At 45.0% G+C, this 17,743-nt stretch overlaps 1 protein-coding gene across 2 annotated transcripts in view; it reads right to left on the bottom strand.

Annotated features, from left to right (window-relative positions):
• The window catches only part of ARID1A (AT-rich interaction domain 1A), a 330,997-nt gene that overhangs the window by 28,188 nt on the left and 285,066 nt on the right, over window positions 1-17,743 (bottom strand). For both annotated transcript variants that reach the window (XM_075335909.1, XM_075335910.1), the window contains 3 exons: window positions 16,398-16,607; window positions 16,109-16,313; window positions 15,868-16,000 (listed from right to left, as the gene is read on the bottom strand). In XM_075335909.1, coding sequence (XP_075192024.1) covers window positions 15,868-16,000; window positions 16,109-16,313; window positions 16,398-16,607 — 548 coding nt within the window. The remainder of the gene's footprint in view (window positions 1-15,867; window positions 16,001-16,108; window positions 16,314-16,397; window positions 16,608-17,743) is intronic.

Below are 17,743 nucleotides of genomic sequence, written 5' to 3' on the forward strand. Positions count from 1 at the left end.
CTAATAAATCAAAGGGTTAAATTTTTTCACCTTTGCTCAAACTTACATAATTATTTGACATTTTCCATTTAAATTAGTACATCTTCAATATTGCAAATACACTATCATTACATGTCAAGTATATTTTTTCTTGATTTTAATAAATCGCATTTTTCCTTTTGAAGAAAAATTAAAAAATGAAAATGAAAATAAAAATAAACTCTGTTGCATCAATTCAATATTTCATTACAAGTATGGCTGTGTTACAAAAAACAAGTTACATCATAGTCCCTATTCAGTCCCAGTGGATGGAGAGACTGCAGTCGGTGTATCCAGTATAGCTCACGCTGCTTCAATGCCCTGACATGATCTCCTCCTCTCCTGGGCTGTGGGACTTGCTCCAGGATCTGATAACGCAATTGTGACACATTGTGTTTGTGTTCAGCAAAGTGCTGCGGTACCGGTAATAAAACATTCTTTTGTCTAATGGTGTATTTATGGTTGGAAAGCCTCTCTTTTAAGGCCCCGTCACACTAAGCAACATCGCTAGCAACATCGCTGCTAACGAACAACTTTTGTGACGTTGCTAGCGATGTTGCTGTGTGTGACATCCAGCAACAACCTGGCCCCTGCTGTGAGGTCGTTGGTTGTTGCTGAATGTCCTGGGCCATTTTTTAGTTGTTGCTGTCCCGCTGTGAAGCATAGATCGCTGTGTGTGACAGCGAGACAGCAACAACTAAATGTGCAGGCAGCAGGAGCCGGCTTCTGCGGAGGCTGGTAACCACTGTAAACATCGGGTAACCAAGAAGCCCTGTCCTTGGTTACCCGATATTTACCTTAGTTACCAGCCTCCGCCGCTCTCACTGTCAGTGCCGGCTCCTGCTCTGTGCACATGTAGCTGCAGGACACATCGGGTTAATTAACCCGATGTGTGCTGTAGCTAGGAGAGCAGGGAGCCAGCGCTAAGCAGTGTGCGCGGCTCCTGCTCTGTGCACATGTAGCTGCAGCACACATCGGGTAATTAACCCGATGTGTGCTGTAACTAGGAGAGCAAGGAGCCAGCGCTAAGCGGTGTGCGCTGCTCCCTGCTCTGTGCACATGTAGCTGCAGCACACATCGGGTAATTAACCCGATGTGTGCTGTAACTAGGAGAGCAGGGAGCCAGCGCTCAGTGTGCGCTGCTCCCTGCTCTCTGCACGTGTAGCTCCGTGCGCTGGTAACCAAGGTAAATATCGGGTTGGTTACCCGATATTTACCTTAGTTACCAAGCGCAGCATCTTCCACGCGGCGCTGGGGGCTGGTCACTGGTTGCTGGTGAGCTCACCAGCAACTCGTGTAGCCACGCTCCAGCGATCCCTGCCAGGTCAGGTTGCTGGTGGGATCGCTGGAGCGTCGCAGTGTGACATCTCACCAGCAACCTCCTAGCAACTTACCAGCGATCCCTATCGTTGTTGGGATCGCTGGTAAGTTGCTTAAGGCCCCGTCACACTAAGCAACATCGCTAGCAACATCGCTGGTAACGAACAACTTTTGTGACGTTGCTAGCGATGTTGCTGTGTGTGACATCCAGCAACAACCTGGCCCCTGCTGTGAGGTCGTTTGTTGTTGCTGAATGTCCTGGGCCATTTTTTAGTTGTTGCTGTCCCGCTGTGAAGCACAGATCGCTGTGTGTGACAGCGAGACAGCAACAACTAATGTGCAGTGAGCAGGGAGCCAGCTTCTGCTGAGGCTGGTAACTAATGTAAACATCGGGTAACCAAGAAGCCCTGTCCTTGGTTACCCGATATTTACCTTTGATACCAGCCTCCTCCGCTCTCACTGCCTGTGCTGCCGGCTCCAGCTCTGTGCACATGTAGCTGCAGCACACATCAGGTAATTAACCCGATGTGTGCTGTAACTAGGAGAGCAAGGAGCCAGCACTAAGCAGTGTGCGCTGCTCCCTGCTCTGTGCACATTTAGCTGCAGCACACATCAGGCAATTAACCCGATGTGTGCTGTAACTAGGAGAGCAAGGAGCCAGCGCTAAGCATTGTGCGCTGCTCCCTGCTCTGTGCACATTTAGCTGCAGCACACATCGGGTTAATTAACCTGATGTGTGCTGTAACTAGGAGACTGGGGGCTGGTCACTGGTTGCTGGTGAGCTCACCAGCAACTCGTGTAGCCACGCTCCAGCGATCCCTGCCAGGTCAGGTTGCTGGTGGGATCGCTGGAGCGTCGCAGTGTGACAGCTCACCAGCAACCTCCTAGCAACTTACCAGCGATCCCTATCGTTGTTGGGATCGCTGGTAAGTTGCTTAGTGTGACTGGACCTTTAGGGGTGCTTCACACACAGCGAGCTCGCTGCCGAGATCGCTGCTGAGTCACGCTTTTTGTGACGCAGCAGTGACCTCATTAGCGATCTCGCTGTGTGTGACACTGAGCAGCGATCTGGCCCCTGCTGCGAGATCGCTGCTCGTTACACACAGCCCTGGTTCGTTTTCTTCAAAGCCGCTCTCCTGCTGTGACACACAGATCGCTGTGTGTGACAGCAAGAGAGCGACAAATGAAGCGAGCAGGGAGCAGGAGCCGGCGTCTGACAGCTGAGGTAAGCTGTATCCAAGATAAACATCGGGTAACCAAGGTGGTTACCCGATATTTACCTTAGTTACCAGCCTCTGCAGCTCTCACGCTGCCTGTGCTGCCGGCTCCGGCTCTCTGCACATGTAGCTGCTGTACACATCGGGTTAATTAACCCGATGTGTACAGCAGCTAGGAGAGCAAGGAGCCAGCGCTAAGCAGTGTGCGCGGCTCCCTGCTCTCTGCACATGTAGCTGCATTACACATCGGGTTAATTAACCCGATGTGTACTGTAGCTAGGAGAGCAAGGAGCCAGCGCTCAGTGTGCGCGGCTCCCTGCTCACACTGGTAACTAATGTAAACATCGGGTAACCATACCCGATGTTTACCTTAGTTACCAGTCTCCGCAGCTTCCAGACGGCGGCTCCGTGCAAGCGCAGCGTCGCTTGCACGTCGCTGCTGGCTGGGGGCTGTTCACTGGTCGCTGGTGAGATCTGCCTGTTTGACAGCTCACCAGCGACCATGTAGCGATGCAGCAGCGATCCTGACCAGGTCAGATCGCTGGTCGGATCGCTGCTGCATCGCTAAGTGTGAAGGTACCCTTAGTGTGACTGGACCTTTAGTTTCAGAGTTGTTTCCCCGACGTAGATAAGACCGCAGGGACACTTCAGAATGTAAACTATGTAGCTACTGTCACAAGTGTAATACCCTCTTAACTTAAAATGATTCTCCCGTGCGGGGGTGATGAAAGGAGTCTCCCTTAATGATCCCTGAACAATGTACACAATTAAGACAAGGGAAGGTGGCCATCACAGGAGTAGATAAGAAGGTTTGTGCTAATTTACTTTTACCACTAAAGCTGGTGTCACACATAACGACGACGACAACGACGTCGCTGCTACGTCACCATTTTCTGTGACGTTGCAGCGACATCCCGTCGCTGTCGCTGTGTGTGACATCCAGCAACGACCTGGCCCCTGCTGTGAGGTCGCCGGTCGTTGCTGAATGTCCAGCTTCATTTTTTGGTCGTCACTCTCCCGCTGTGACACACACATCGCTGTGTGTGACAGCGAGAGAGCGACGAAATGAAGCGATCAGGAGCCGGCACTGGCAGCTGCGGTAAGCTGTAACCAGCGTAAACATCGGGTAACCAAGGGAAGACCTTTCCCTGGTTACCCGATGTTTACGCTGGTTACCAGCCTCCGCTCTTGCTGCCAGTGCCGGCTCCTGCACTGTGACATGTGGCTGCAGTATGCATCGGGTAATTAACCCGATGTATACTGTAGCAAAGAGAGCAAGGAGCCAGCGCTAAGCAGTGCGCGCGGCTCCCTGCTCTCTGCACTGTGACATGTAGCTGCAGCACACATCGGGTTAATTAACCCGATGTGTACTGTACCTAGGAGAGCAAGGAGCCAGCGCTAAGCGCGGCTCCCTGCTCTCTGCACATGTAGCACAGCGACGTTATGATCGCTGCTTCTGCTGTGTTTGACAGCTAAGCAGCGATCATAACAGCGACTTACAAGGTCGCTGTTACGTCACCGAAAATGGTGACGTAACAGCGACGTCGTTGTCGCTGTCGCTTAGTGTGACACCAGCTTTAGATCTGCTCTTACAATTTTATCTCTCAGATTCTGAGATCTGCGGTGACAGATTAAAGGGGGCAAATTGAATTCTTTAATTTTTGGATAGGAATTAGAAATTACATTCCAATGTTTGCGCAGAATGCGATGTACAAACACTGACCACGGGTGATATGTGTTAATAAACGCCATGCGTTTCTCCTTTGTCTTTACAACAGGTTGTTTAGATCTTTGATCTTTTAATAGGGCTTTGGGATACCCTCGCTGATAAAATTTTTTAGACATTTCCTCAAGTCTCATTTCACATAACTGAGGGTCAGCAACGATTCTGCGTACCCTCTGGTATTGTGAATAGGGCAATGAATTCTTTAAATGTGGAGGGTGGTTACTAGAAAATAATAACAAATTGTTCCTATCTGTTGTTTTTTTTATATACCGTATTTTTCGCTTTATAAGACGCACCGGAATATAAGACGCACCCCAAACTTAGACATAAAAAAGGTAAAAAAAAGAAAAATGGGGTCCGTCTTATACTCCGGTGTTCTCTTACCGGAGGGGGGCAGCAGTGGTGGTGAAGCGGGGTCACAGGAGGCACAGGTTGTGCTGGCAGGCGCGGCAGGTCAGTGGCAGCGGGGTCCGTGGTTGCAGGTGCCGTGGTTGCAGGCGCGGTGGCGTCCGCGGTGGCAGGATCCGTGGGGTCCGTGGTGGCGGCAGCAGCCGTGGCGTGTGAGCCGTGCAGCAGGCCGGTGCAGTGAGTGTCCGCGGTCCCGGTTCAGTGGTGGCAGCGGCGGCGGCAACTGCTCAGTGGTGGCAGCGGCAGGGACTGCTCAGTGGTGGCAGCGGCAGGGACTGCTCAGTGGTGGCGTGTGTCCGCGGTCCCGGTTCAGTGGTGGCAGCGGCGGCGGCGGCTCAGTGGTGGGAGCGGCGGCAACTGCTCAGTGGTGGCAGCGGCAGGGACTGCTCAGTGGTGGCGTGTGTCCGCGGTCCCGGTTCAGTGGTGGCAGCGGCGGCTCAGTAGTGGGAGCGGCGGCGACGGCTCAGTGGTGGAGTGTGTCCGCGGTCCCGATTCAAGTAATGGCGCCCGGAGCGACGCATGCGCAGATGGAGCTCTCATCCAAGGGCTCCATCTGCGCACGCGCTGACTCCCGGAGCAGCGCGTGCGCAGATGGAGCTCTCATCCAAGAGCTCCACCGGCGCCATCATTTGAAAGTGGGACCGCGGACAACTGGTAAGCTGCACAGCCGCCCGCCCCGCATGCACAGAGTGGCAGCCAGCAGGCTGCCCGCCCACCCCGCGTACAAGCCGCCGGGTACCTGTGCTTGCGTGCGGTGGCAGCCGGGTACCCATGGCTGTGTGCGGGCGGCAGATGGGTGACTGTGTGAGGGCGGCAGCCGAGTACCTGCACGGGCACCCGACTGCCGCTCGCACACAGCACCCGGCTGCCGCCCGCACACAGCCATGGGTACCCGTCTGCCACCGCATGCAAGCACAGGTACCTGGCTGCCGACCCCACACAGCACCCGCTGCCGCCCGTACACAGCCACGGGTACCCGGCTGCCGCTGCATGCAAGTACAGGTACCCGGGCGCTTGCATGCAGCCACAGGCACCCGCCCGATCGCCTCAGACAGGACCCCCCCCCCCCCCGCTACCGCTTTATAAGACGCACCCCCCATTTTCCTCCCAAAATTTGGGGAGGAAAAGTGCGTCTTATAAAGCGAAAAATACGGTAAATCTGTAGTCAGGGTATTGTCAATACCCTTGGTAACCATCACATCCAAAAAACTAATTTTTTCAGAAGAAACCTCCATGGTAAAATTTAATTCTACCCAAACTGTACTAAGTTCTTGAACAAAAACCTTTAGAGCTTGAATGCCGCACCTCCACACGCAAAAAATATCATCTATAAATCTTCGCCAAAATAAACAGTGTTTTTTAAAAAAATTATTTGAATAGATGAAATTATCTTCAAACCAAGCCATATAGGCATTTGCATACGGAGGTGCGACATTCGAGCCCATCGCGGTCCCACACCGCTGTTTGTAAAATGTGTCTTGAAACAAAAAATAATTTTCTTCCAAAATAAGAGATAACAGATCCAAAACCAAATCTTTCTGTGTGTCAGTGTGATTGGACGATTGTAACAACCACTTCACAGCCCTTATTCCTTTGCTATGTACAATGGACGTATATAAATTGCAAACATCTAAGGTGACTATTAAATCATCATTCCTGATTTTAAGATTTTTAATGTCATTCAGAAACTGCGAGGTATCTAATAAAAATGACGGTGTTGACTTTATAAGAGGGGTAAGAATCTTCTCTAGGAAGATAGCTGGTGCTGACAAGATGGAATCCGTCAGTGCCACTATCGGCCTCCCGGGCGATTTTTCCAGCGATTTATGCACTTTTGGCAGTGTATAAAGAACTGGGGTAATGGGATGTTTATTAATTAAAAAGGAAACTGTTTTGTCATCAATTATTTTTAGGGCTGAATATTTACCCACAATCTGCTCTAATTTTTTGGTAATATCAAACACTGGATTATTTTTCAAAATTTCATAAACATTTCTATCTGATAATTGTGACATAATTTCTTCTATGTACACTATTCTATCCATTACCACCAAACTACCCCCCTTATCTGCTGGTTTAATTATTAGGGACATATCCTCCTTGAGAGATTTTAAAGCTTTTCTTTCTTCCTTATTAAGGTTATTATAATGAAACAAAGCCCCACTTTTGAATTTTTTATCCATTACATCTACATCCCTCTGAACTAAATTCACATAGGTTTCAATTGGGTGAAACGACTTTAAAGGGTTCATACTACTCTTAACCCTCAAACCTAGATTGTGAAGAAAAATAGTGTCAGATGTATTACCTTCAGATGTAGTAGTATCTCTGTCTGAAAATTGGGCGCATAACCTCAAGGAACGAAAAAATTTTTGAAGATCAATGTCCAATGTAAAAAAATCCAAATTAGTAGATGGAGAAAAAGATAATCTCTTAGATAAAACCCGTAGTTGATTTGAATCTAAGGATTTAGATGATAAGTTCATAAGTTCAGGACTAGGGATTCTCTAGGAAGGAAGTAATCCACTCATTGTGTGTATATATATGTGTGTGCATTCATTTAATCTATAGATGTGAAAAAGGCTCACTATTAGCCGAAACGCGTAATTTACGCCTGTATATTATGATTATGATGGAATAAACTACAAAAATATTTCAGAAGATTTGCAGTGCCGGTCCTTTGTATTAATTATACTGTGGATGCCTTCCTTGCACCTTGAAGGATTGTGTGCCGCCTGGAACTTCTGTTTCTGCTAGGAATTAAGCATAATTTGATGGATTTTAGCATTTTCACTTCAGTTTGTTGCAGATCAGTCAAAATGGGCAAAGCTGGGGCAAGACAGTGGCATGGCACCACAGCTAGTCTAATTCTTAGCGTGGAATGAAGAAATGAAAGCCAGCAGTTCAGTAAGGATCTTCGGCTTTATTCACTGTAAATTACAGGCAAAGCATGTGAGGAGAGCGGGTGTGCGGGCACGTCGGACAATGGCCGTTTCGCGCCACTACTGTGCTTCTACCGGTCCTGTCAGTATACTTCCTTTTAAGTAACAGTGTGCTGACTTGGTGATTTAAAAACAAAAATATTGTAACATTCACAAAGTCGCAACAGAGAATTAAACAGACAATTAATTTAAAGTTGTCCATAATTTTTTTTTCTCAAAGGAATTAACCTTAGTATGAAACTTTCTCAGAATAGCTAAAGAATAGAGCTGAGCGGATTGCTCATAATCCGGGTCCGTGAGAGAGAGAGAGATAGAGAGAGAGATAGAGAGATAGAGAGAGAGAGATATTACCACATCAGGGCACAAAAACATCATAATCAGGGTATCTAGATGTTATTCCTATAAATTTGAAAATGCATAATTCTTAATAACCTGTGGCGTTCCCTATGCCAAAAATCGTACTAGTCAAGAAATTGAGTAAGATTTCTGGGTAGCGTCCAGAGACACTCCAGATTCATGAAAAGGAGTGCACAATGTTCCCTCATCAAAATTGTGGTCTTAATGAATTGGGGACTTTGTTCAAGGGAAGTGTGGTTTAACTGGAAAGGGAGTGACTTATGAGAAAATTGTCATTGTTTAAAAAGTATCAGCAGCCACCGAAAAATGCACCAAAATTGTGATACAAAACAAGAAAACTAATAGGTGTTATCAGGGTCGGTCTGGGCCACCAGGGTGTCGGGGAATCCCCGGTAGGCCCCGGGTCCTTAGTGGGCCCCCCGTACTTCACATAGGGCCCCAAGCTAGTAACCGCAGGCTGGGCTAGGGCAGGGGGCCCCAGACGGATCACCAGCGGCAGTGCTGAGGCAGTCTGATTCTATGTCGTCCAGGTCTGCAATGCATCGGCAATGTCACAGTTAACAGACACGTCCGCGTCTGCTAACTGACATCACGCAGCGCACCCTGCACTCAGCACTGATGCTTACCGAGGATCTGCTATGGAGCCTGGGTTGTAGCTACGGTAGATCCCAGTGGCCAGCAGGACCTTGCTAGTGGGTGTGATCGGCTTAGTTGGGGGGCATGGCCATGTTTCCTCTCATCCATTATATGGTACAAGGGGAGAGTTTCTTCCTGGTATCAGCTATGTTGGTGCCGCCCCTTCTGATCACATGGGAATGACGTCAGCACAAGTCCATTAGCCCACTGGAATTTGGACTCTACCATGGAGCCTGCGGGACGGACGGGAAACAAGCCGGCAGAAGGTAAGAACTCCTCTAATATGTATATGTCTGTGTACAGGGTCGGACTGGGGTGTCTGGGTGTGCATGTATGACATGTATGTGCTAATGTGTCTGTGTATTAGTGCTTGTCTATGAGTGACCTGACTGCTCTGTGTGCATGTATGACATGTATGTGCCCATGTGTCGGTGTATTAGTGCTTGTCTATGAGTGGCCTGACTGCGCTCTGTGTGCATGTATGACATGTATGTACCTGTGTATTAGTGCTGGTCTATGAGTGGGCCTGACTGTGCTCTGTGTGCATGTATGACATGTATGTGCCTGTGTATTAGTGCTTGTCTATGAGTGGGCCTGACTGTGCTCTGTGTGCATGTATAACATGTATGTGCTTGTGTATTAGTGCTTGTCTATGAGTGGCCTGACTGCGCTCTGTGTGCATGTATGACATGTATGTGCCTGTGTATTAGTGCTGGTCTATGAGTGGGCCTAACTACGCTGTGTGTGCATGTATGAGATGTATGTGCCCATGTGTCTGTGTATTAGTGCTAGTCTATGAGTGGGCCTGACTGTGCTCTGTGTGCATGACATGTGTGCATAACATGTATGTTCCCATGTTTCTAGGTATTTGTGCTTGTCTATGAGTGGGCCTAACTGCGCTCTGTGTTGCTGTATGACAAAAAAACAAAACGTGATGAACAGCTGAAAATACCTAAGCATAATAAAAGACGTGCTTCATGTTGGTGAATAACCAGGTGGAGGGAAAGAAAAAAGCGCCAGCATATGTATGTATAGAGCACACCATTGTTTATATTGTGACTGATTGTCTTATTGGGGGTTTCATGCCGCCATGATTTTAAATGGTTTCATTTGTATACTTTTAACACGTGTGGTGTTTATGTTTTCATTGTCATTTATTAGTGGTGTGCTCTATATATACAGCTCTGTTAAAAATTAAGAGCCCACTGCAAAATGTTCAGTTTTTCTGATTTTTTTTTTTTTATATTTTTGAGTAAAATGTAATTGTTCTTTTATTGTATAAAACTACTGACAACGTCTCCGAACTTGTTTTTTCTTCATGATCATTATTGTAGTATTATTCAGTCACTATGTGGTCTGGTCATCGGGTGTTGATATTTGATTCTTGTATGTGGTTGTTTTCGGTCACTATGTGGTGGTAATATGTGGTCTGGTCACGCTATGATGGTATTTCTCCCTTGTATGTGGTATTATTCAGTCATTATGTGGCCTGGTCACAGTGTGTCGGTATTTCTCCCTTATATGTGGTTGTATTGGGTCACTATGTGGTGGTAATATGTTGTCTGGTCATGGTGTGGTGTTTTTTTTCCCTTGAATATGGTGGTTTTGGTAGGTGGATTGTGTTGTGTATGGAGGTCACATTTTCTCTCTATCAATAAGGCAAGATTATACGAGCAGCTGCGGTCTCTTGCGTTCACCTGTGGAGGAGACTTGTGTACCTGCAGGTCAGGAGTAACTGCATCCAAGACGCAGTGAGTCCTGCTCGTGGGCACGTACCCTGAAGAACATAACGGCTAATGGGTACTTGCATATAGCTGTAGAGTGGGCCCCTAGAGTCAATTCCCCTGGTGGGTCCCAGATACTCCAGTCCGACCCTGGGTGTAATAAATTTAGACTAAGAATAGGCTAATTTCATACATCCATGTGACACATTTGGGTGCTGTCTTTTATCTAATTCCGAAATCTCCCACTCTTACCACTCCTTCCCCCTCCAAACAAACCCAGAGTTTTAGTAAGCCATATACACATCACTTATAAAAACAGATCCGTGGCTCTGGACGAGACTCAGAGCCTGTTGTATCTCCATCTGTTTTGTTGATCACAAAAAAACAGAAGACATTTTTACTTTAATGCTCCATCTGATTTTCACTGATCTATTGCTAACAGTTAATGGATAAATATAAGTTCACAGTGAACTGCCTTCAGTTTTTAGGAAGTGATGACATCCAAGAAGGGAGAAATGATCGTTACTCTCAGATACTAATGCTCACATGGATGCTTGAATGCAGCTTTAGATACACGACACGATCAGTGTTTACAGCGTTTTGGATACAGTGTGTTTTTGCTGCATCCAAAACACTGCGATGTACAGTACAAGTACAGTGGATGGGATTTCTAGAAATCCCAGGCCCACTGTGCGTGTATGGCCCGCAGCGAAAACTGACCTGCAGTGCGGCTTTCCAAGCCGCAAGCATGTCAATTCTTTGCTGCGGAGTTGCAAGTGTCCTCTGTAGGGAGAACAGAAGAGAGAGAGACTGCAGCGCATTGAACCCTGATCGAGGGCACAGGCAGCTGTGGTCTCCTGCGGAGGAGACTGGCGTGGCCCCGCAGGTCAGGACCATACCCTTACAGAGATTTATCTAATACCATGAAGCATTTAAATTTGGCACATTTAAGGCTGTAAGAATTCCATAGTATTAATAAATGTGCGAGATATCTTCACAGTATTTGGGTCCTTCCAGCAGATCACAAGTTAAGGAATATTATGGAAATGCGCCAGTAACTAACGTTTTTTCTCTTTATCAATTAATCTACAATGTACTACTATTAAAGTTTTCCTTGCCACAGAAGTAGTTCATACAGCCTTGAAAGCTGGCAACAGCAACTCCGTTATTAACCCCTTCATGACCGGCCGATTTTTCGCTTTCAGTTTTTTTTTTTCGCCATTCTTTTTCTGAGAGACGTAACTTTTTTATTTTTCAGTCAATATGGTCATGTGAGGGCTCATTTTTTGCGGAACGAGCTGTACTTTAAAATGAAACCATCAGTTTTACCATATTGTGTACTAGAAAATGGCAAAAAAATTCCAAATGCTGAAAAATTGCAAAAAAAGTGCGATAGCACTATGGTTTTTGAGATATTTTATTCACTGTGTTCACTATATGGTAAACCTGATGTGTGGGTGTGATGCCTCAGGTCAGTGCGAGTTCGTAGACACCAAACATGTATAGGTTTACTTTTATATAAGGGGTTAAAAAAAAATCTGAAGTTTGTCCGAAAAAAGTGGTGCACGTTTTACGCCATATTCCGTGACCCGTAGCGTTCTCATTTTTCGGGATCTTAGGCTCAATGACGGCTTATTTTTTGCGTCTCGAGCTGACGTTTTTAACGGTACCATTTTTGCGCAGATGCTACGTTTTGATCGCCTCTTATTGCATTTTGCGCAAAAGTTGTGGCGACAAAAAAACGTCGTTTTGGCGTTTGGAATTTTTTTGCCGCTACGCCGTTTACTGATCAGATTAATTGATTTTATATTTTGATAGATCGGGCGTTTCTGAACGCGGCGATACCAAATGTGTGTATATTTTTTATTTTTTTAACCCTTTAATTTTCAATGGGGCGAATGGGGGGTGATTTGAACTTTTAGGTTTTTTTTTAATTTTTTAAAACTTATTTTTTAACTTTTTTTTTTTATTTTACTAGTCCCCCTAGGGGGCTATTGCGATCAGCATTCCGATCGCTCTGCAGTATCTGCTGATCACAGCTGGAAGGCTGTAAACAGCAGATACGCTGTCTTTCTCTTTTGCTGTGCCCCGGGCACAGCGAAAGTGAAACCAAGTCATGTGTAGTACAGGAGTCATCACATGACCCTGTGCTACCATGACAACTATCGGGAGTCACGTGATCGCGTCACGTGACTTCCGGTTTCGGGCGGTAAGTAAATGCTTACCGCAATCGCGCTTATAATGGCGCTGTCATGTATTGACAGCGCCATATAAGGGGTTAATCGGCACGAGCAGATAACGATTCTGCTCGTGCCTAGCAGGCACACATCTCAGCTGTGAAAATCAGCTGAGATGTGTGCAGATCGCGGCATGCTGCCGCCGGAGGACCGCGGGCAGTAAGATTATGTCATTTAGGACGTAATTTTACGACCCGCGGTCGTTAAGGGGTTAAGGACATACGGAATATATCTTGGCTACAGATGGCAATATCGCAGGCTGGATTGCTGATGCAGGAACGATTCCTGGACTATTTCAAAGTACTACTGTAGTTGCTGCCCAGCCAGAGATATCAAGGCATAAAGTGAGATGTACAGATATGTGGCAACGTGCACCCATGCTCTCCCTTTAATCTGTGGTGATATGGACTGGGTCACTATTGTGTTGCTGCTGGTTTAATTTTAAACAGAACGTATCTACAGTAGGGGCCACCATACAGACTTAAAATGCCAATAAGAAGCTGCAGGAACACTACAATTTGTATTGCACTTGCAAATGTTAAAAGAAGAAAAAAAAAAAAAGAACAGAAATGAAGACAAGTTACAAGATCAAAATAAAAATGTTTTAATTTAGAATGTGCTTTTATTGAAAGCATCAAGCATAGATTAAATTATAATTTTATAAAAAAAAAATGGCTTGTCACTAAAAAAAATAATTACCGTATTTTTCATTTTATAAGACGCACCGGGTTAAGTTAAATCTGCTTAATTTCTAGAGTAAGGTAATCTTCTCTGATGAGTCTAATTTTCAGCTTTGCCCAACACCTGGTCATCTAATGGTTAGACGGAGACCTGGAGAGGCGTACAAGTCACAGTGTCTTGCACCCACTGTGAAATTTGGTGGAGGATCAGTGATGATCTGGGGATGCTTCTGCAAGGCTGGAATTGGGCAGATTAAACTTTGCGAAGGATGTATGAATCAAGCCGCATACAAGGTTATCCTGGAAAAACAGTTGCTTCCTTCTGCTCAGGCAATGGTCCCCAACTCTGAGAACTGTTTTTTCCAGCAGGACAATGCGCCATGCCACACAGCTAGGTCAATGTGTGGATGAAGGACCATCACATCAAAGCCCTGTCATGGCCAGCCCAATCTCCAGACCAGAACTCCATTGAAAACCTTTGGAATGTAATCAAGAGGAAGATGGATAGGCACAAGCCAGCAAACAAAGAAGAACTGCTTACATTTTTGCACCAGGCGTGGCATAAGGTCACCCAAAAGCAGTGTGAAAGACTGGTGGAAAGCATGCCAAGATGCATGAAAGCTGTGATTAAAAATTATGGTTGTTCCACAAATTTATTGATTTCTGAACTCTTCCTGAGTTAAAACATTAGTATTGTTGTTTCTAAAGGATTATGCAGGTCTGAAAGCAATGTATTTTTTTGTTATTTTGACCATTTCTCATTTTCAGAAAATAAAATAGAAAATGTATTGCTTGGAAATTCAGGCATATCAGTAGTTTATACAGGGTGAGCCATAAGTATGGATACACCATGATAAAATGGAAGTGGTTGCTGATATCACCTTACCGTTTGTGGCATATTAGTACATGGGAGGGGCAAAACATTTGAGGCTTGGTGACGCCCATCTGTAAAGCCGCCATTTTGAATTCAACTTTATTTTTTTCAATGAGAAGGGGGTCATGTGACACATCAAACACAGAATTGCACAAGAAAAACAATGGTGTGCTTATTTTTAACGTAGCTGTATTCATTATCAAGTTATTGACACGTTTGTGACATGGAGCAACGACAGTAACCCACTTAAGGATGTGCTCAAAGTGCTGCCCATTGTGTTGAATTGCCAACGCAATTCTCTTCTCCCACTCTTGACACACCGAGAGCAATACTGCAGAAGAAATGTTACCACAGGCCTCCTGTATCCGTTGTTTCAGGTGCCCCACATCCTGGATCCGCGGTATTGCTTTCGGTGTGTCAAGAGTGGGAGAAAGTTGAATAGTAAAGTAAAGTTGAATTGAAAATGGCGGCTTTGCAGATGGCCGCAATGGGAGTCATCCGGCCTCAAATGTTTTGCCCGTCCCATGTAAGCCTTACAAACAGTAAGGTGTATCAGCAACCACTTCCATTTTATCAGGGTGTATCCATACTCATGGACCACCCTGTAGAATAAAAACCTAATTTACATTTTACTCAAAAATATACCTATAAATAGAAAAATAAAAAAAACTGAAAATTTTGCAGTGGTCTCTTAATTCTTGCCAGAGCTGTAATCTGTCACTTATGCACACACAGGCGACATTAAAAATAAATAAGTCCTAATTGGAAAAAAATGCAATTTTCACTTTTTGCCAACTGATGCACATTAATTTCTTGTAAGAAACTTCTGGGGTCAAAAAGACATTTCTGGGGTCAAAATTATCACTACACCTCTTTTTAAATGCCTTGAGCGGTATAGTTTCCAAAATGTGGTCACTTATGATAGGGATTCTTCTGTACCAATACCTCTTGAGCTCTGCAAATGCAATATGGTGACAGGAAACCATGACAGCAAAATTTGCACTCCAAATGGCTCTCCTTTCAAGCATCGCAATGTACAACAACAGATGGGGCATTGCCATACATTCAGCAGAAATTGGGCAACAAATTGTGTAATGCTTTTTCCTTGGGGCCAACACTACATTTTAATGGAAAACATGGAATTTTATTTATTTTTTTTTTGTTTCCACTTTGCATTATTTCACATTGATCACCTTAAGGGTTAAACGTTCTAATCAACATTTAGATTATTATTAAGGTGTGCTCTTTTTAAAACTGTGAAGAAAAAATAAAAAAAAACAAGACCACAAAACCGATTTCTGAAAATTACGTACAGGTCAATGTGTCACATAAACGACCAACATGCAATAGGTATAGACATTCCAAAGTTATTGGTAAAGTGTAACACATACCAAATAAGTTTTCCAACGTAAAAATACATTTTTGCTCTGTCCAGTTTCAATTATTTTACATTGCTATATAAAATGTGAATGTAGTCTTAAACTTTAATTGTTAAGAGGTGTGTTGTATCCAATTTTCTGATTTCAATTTTTCTGAAAAATATTTTATGGTAGCATTTTGCCAAGCATTTCGTCATAAAATGATATAGGTATCGAGGGTTAATATAAAATCTATATTTTGTAATTTAAATTTAATTTGTACATGTCAAAAGCGTAAAAACTGTCCTGCTACACGAAGCGCAAAATTTCAAATAACTCCTGGCAGTGAAAGAGTGAAGATTACGCTTACCTCATGCCTGGCATGGGAGGCATCTGGCTGTGTGGAGTTGATGCTGGTGTAGGTGGCTTTAGATCCCCTCCTTCAGCCATGGAGCTACTTGTGGACTGTGGAGTCTGAGGTCCCTGCATGGAGCCTGAGCCGGCTAAAAGAATGGAAGCCATTAAAGGGGGAAAAAGAAAAAAAAAAAAAAGAAAAATAATTACACAAAATGCTTCTGTAGTTCTCATATTCATGAGAAAATTTGTTTTACCTGGAGATGGTGGTTGAATTTTTGCTTGTTTTTTTGCTTCTGCAGATGCAAAAATATCAGGTGGTGGGTCTTCCCCCCTTTCTATTTTGCACTCAAATGCATACAGACACTGTATGTACTGTTTCTTTAAAGAGCTTGCTGCGCTGCTTGATGTGCCCACATTCAGGTTTGTTGCAAGTTCTCTCCACTTCTTGTTCTTGTTTACCTGTAGAGGGGAAAAATAAATTAAATTGGGAAAATAAAATAAAAACAGTCAAGACAAGTAATTTAACTTTGGAATAAAACGGACCTGGGTGAGTCCACCAATATCCTTGACAGACATGTACAGACGGTACAAGTCTAAGGGCTTTCTGCCAACAGCAGGTAGATTAGTCATGCCCATCGCTTTCTCTTCTGTGAATGATAGGTAGCGATCAACCCACATTTTCCTTTCTGGTTCACCTCCTAATTCATACAATTTTGTGATTTTCTCATTTGTAGTGGTAGATGAGCTGGATTTCTGTTAACAACAGTGAAAACATAAAAAGTATTACAACTCATGTGGAGAATGGTTGGATACTGACATTTTTAAATCATAATAATTGTAACCATTTTAAACAAATCATATTTAGTAGTGTTGAGCAATTAGTTAAACACTCATACTCGCTAAGCTGTTAGCGAGTACTGTCCGCTATTCTCATATTTGTTACGAGTAGCGGGTGCAAGTTAAGCCTATGGGAAATACTAGATAAGTAGCGAGTAATCTGAAAACTGTACTTTTCGTGCGAGTAGCGAATAGTAAGGCTTTCAGATTACTCGCTACTTAGCGAGTATTTCCCAATGACTTACATTGCGCTCGCGACTTGTAACGAACATGCGAGTAGTGAACAGTACTCGGTAAAAGCTTAGAGAGTGTGAACGTATCTATTCGCTCAACACTAGTATTTAGTGATAAATGAACCCAAACTGTAAAGTTTGAGGTCCGTACCGGACACCTGGTGAGTGTGCACGGACCTCGAACACTGACTTCTCAGGTAAGTCCGTGTTACTGTTCGGATTCGGCCACCCGGATAAAAATTAAAAAGTTAAAAAGGAAGCAAAATGTGGTTTAGAGCAGGACAGCAATACTTACAGTCTCCCGTGCGGCTGTGACATTGCTTACTGGTTAAAGGAGTTGTCCGACATAAACGCAAACATTTTTGGTAAGCTAATCTGTGCTGTATTGTCATATTAAACATCCCTACATTGTTATTTTTTGTTATCTAACTTTTGTTCCTCTTGAATTATCCCTTTATTCTCTGCAGCTCTTTGTTTACATTCAGCTCCAGCAAACTGACCTCTTCCTGTGCTAAAACTCACAGTCAGAGCTGGCACCGCCTGTCCTCACTGTCCAGCCCCACCCTCTGCACACACATTCCCTGTCAGTATTCTGCTCCAGCACCTGACCTGTTATCACTCTAGCATTGGAAATAACAGCCCACACACACATGGGGCTCTGCACCACCCACACACACACACACACACACAGGGCTCTGCACCCCCCACACACACATCGGGCTCTGCACCCCCCCCACACACACATAGGGCTCTGCACCCCCCCACACACACATAGGGCTCTGCACCCCCCCCACACACATAGGGCTCTGCACCCCCACC

This window comes from Anomaloglossus baeobatrachus, chromosome 2, assembly GCF_048569485.1.
Source record: "Anomaloglossus baeobatrachus isolate aAnoBae1 chromosome 2, aAnoBae1.hap1, whole genome shotgun sequence".
NCBI lineage: Eukaryota > Metazoa > Chordata > Amphibia > Anura > Aromobatidae > Anomaloglossus > Anomaloglossus baeobatrachus.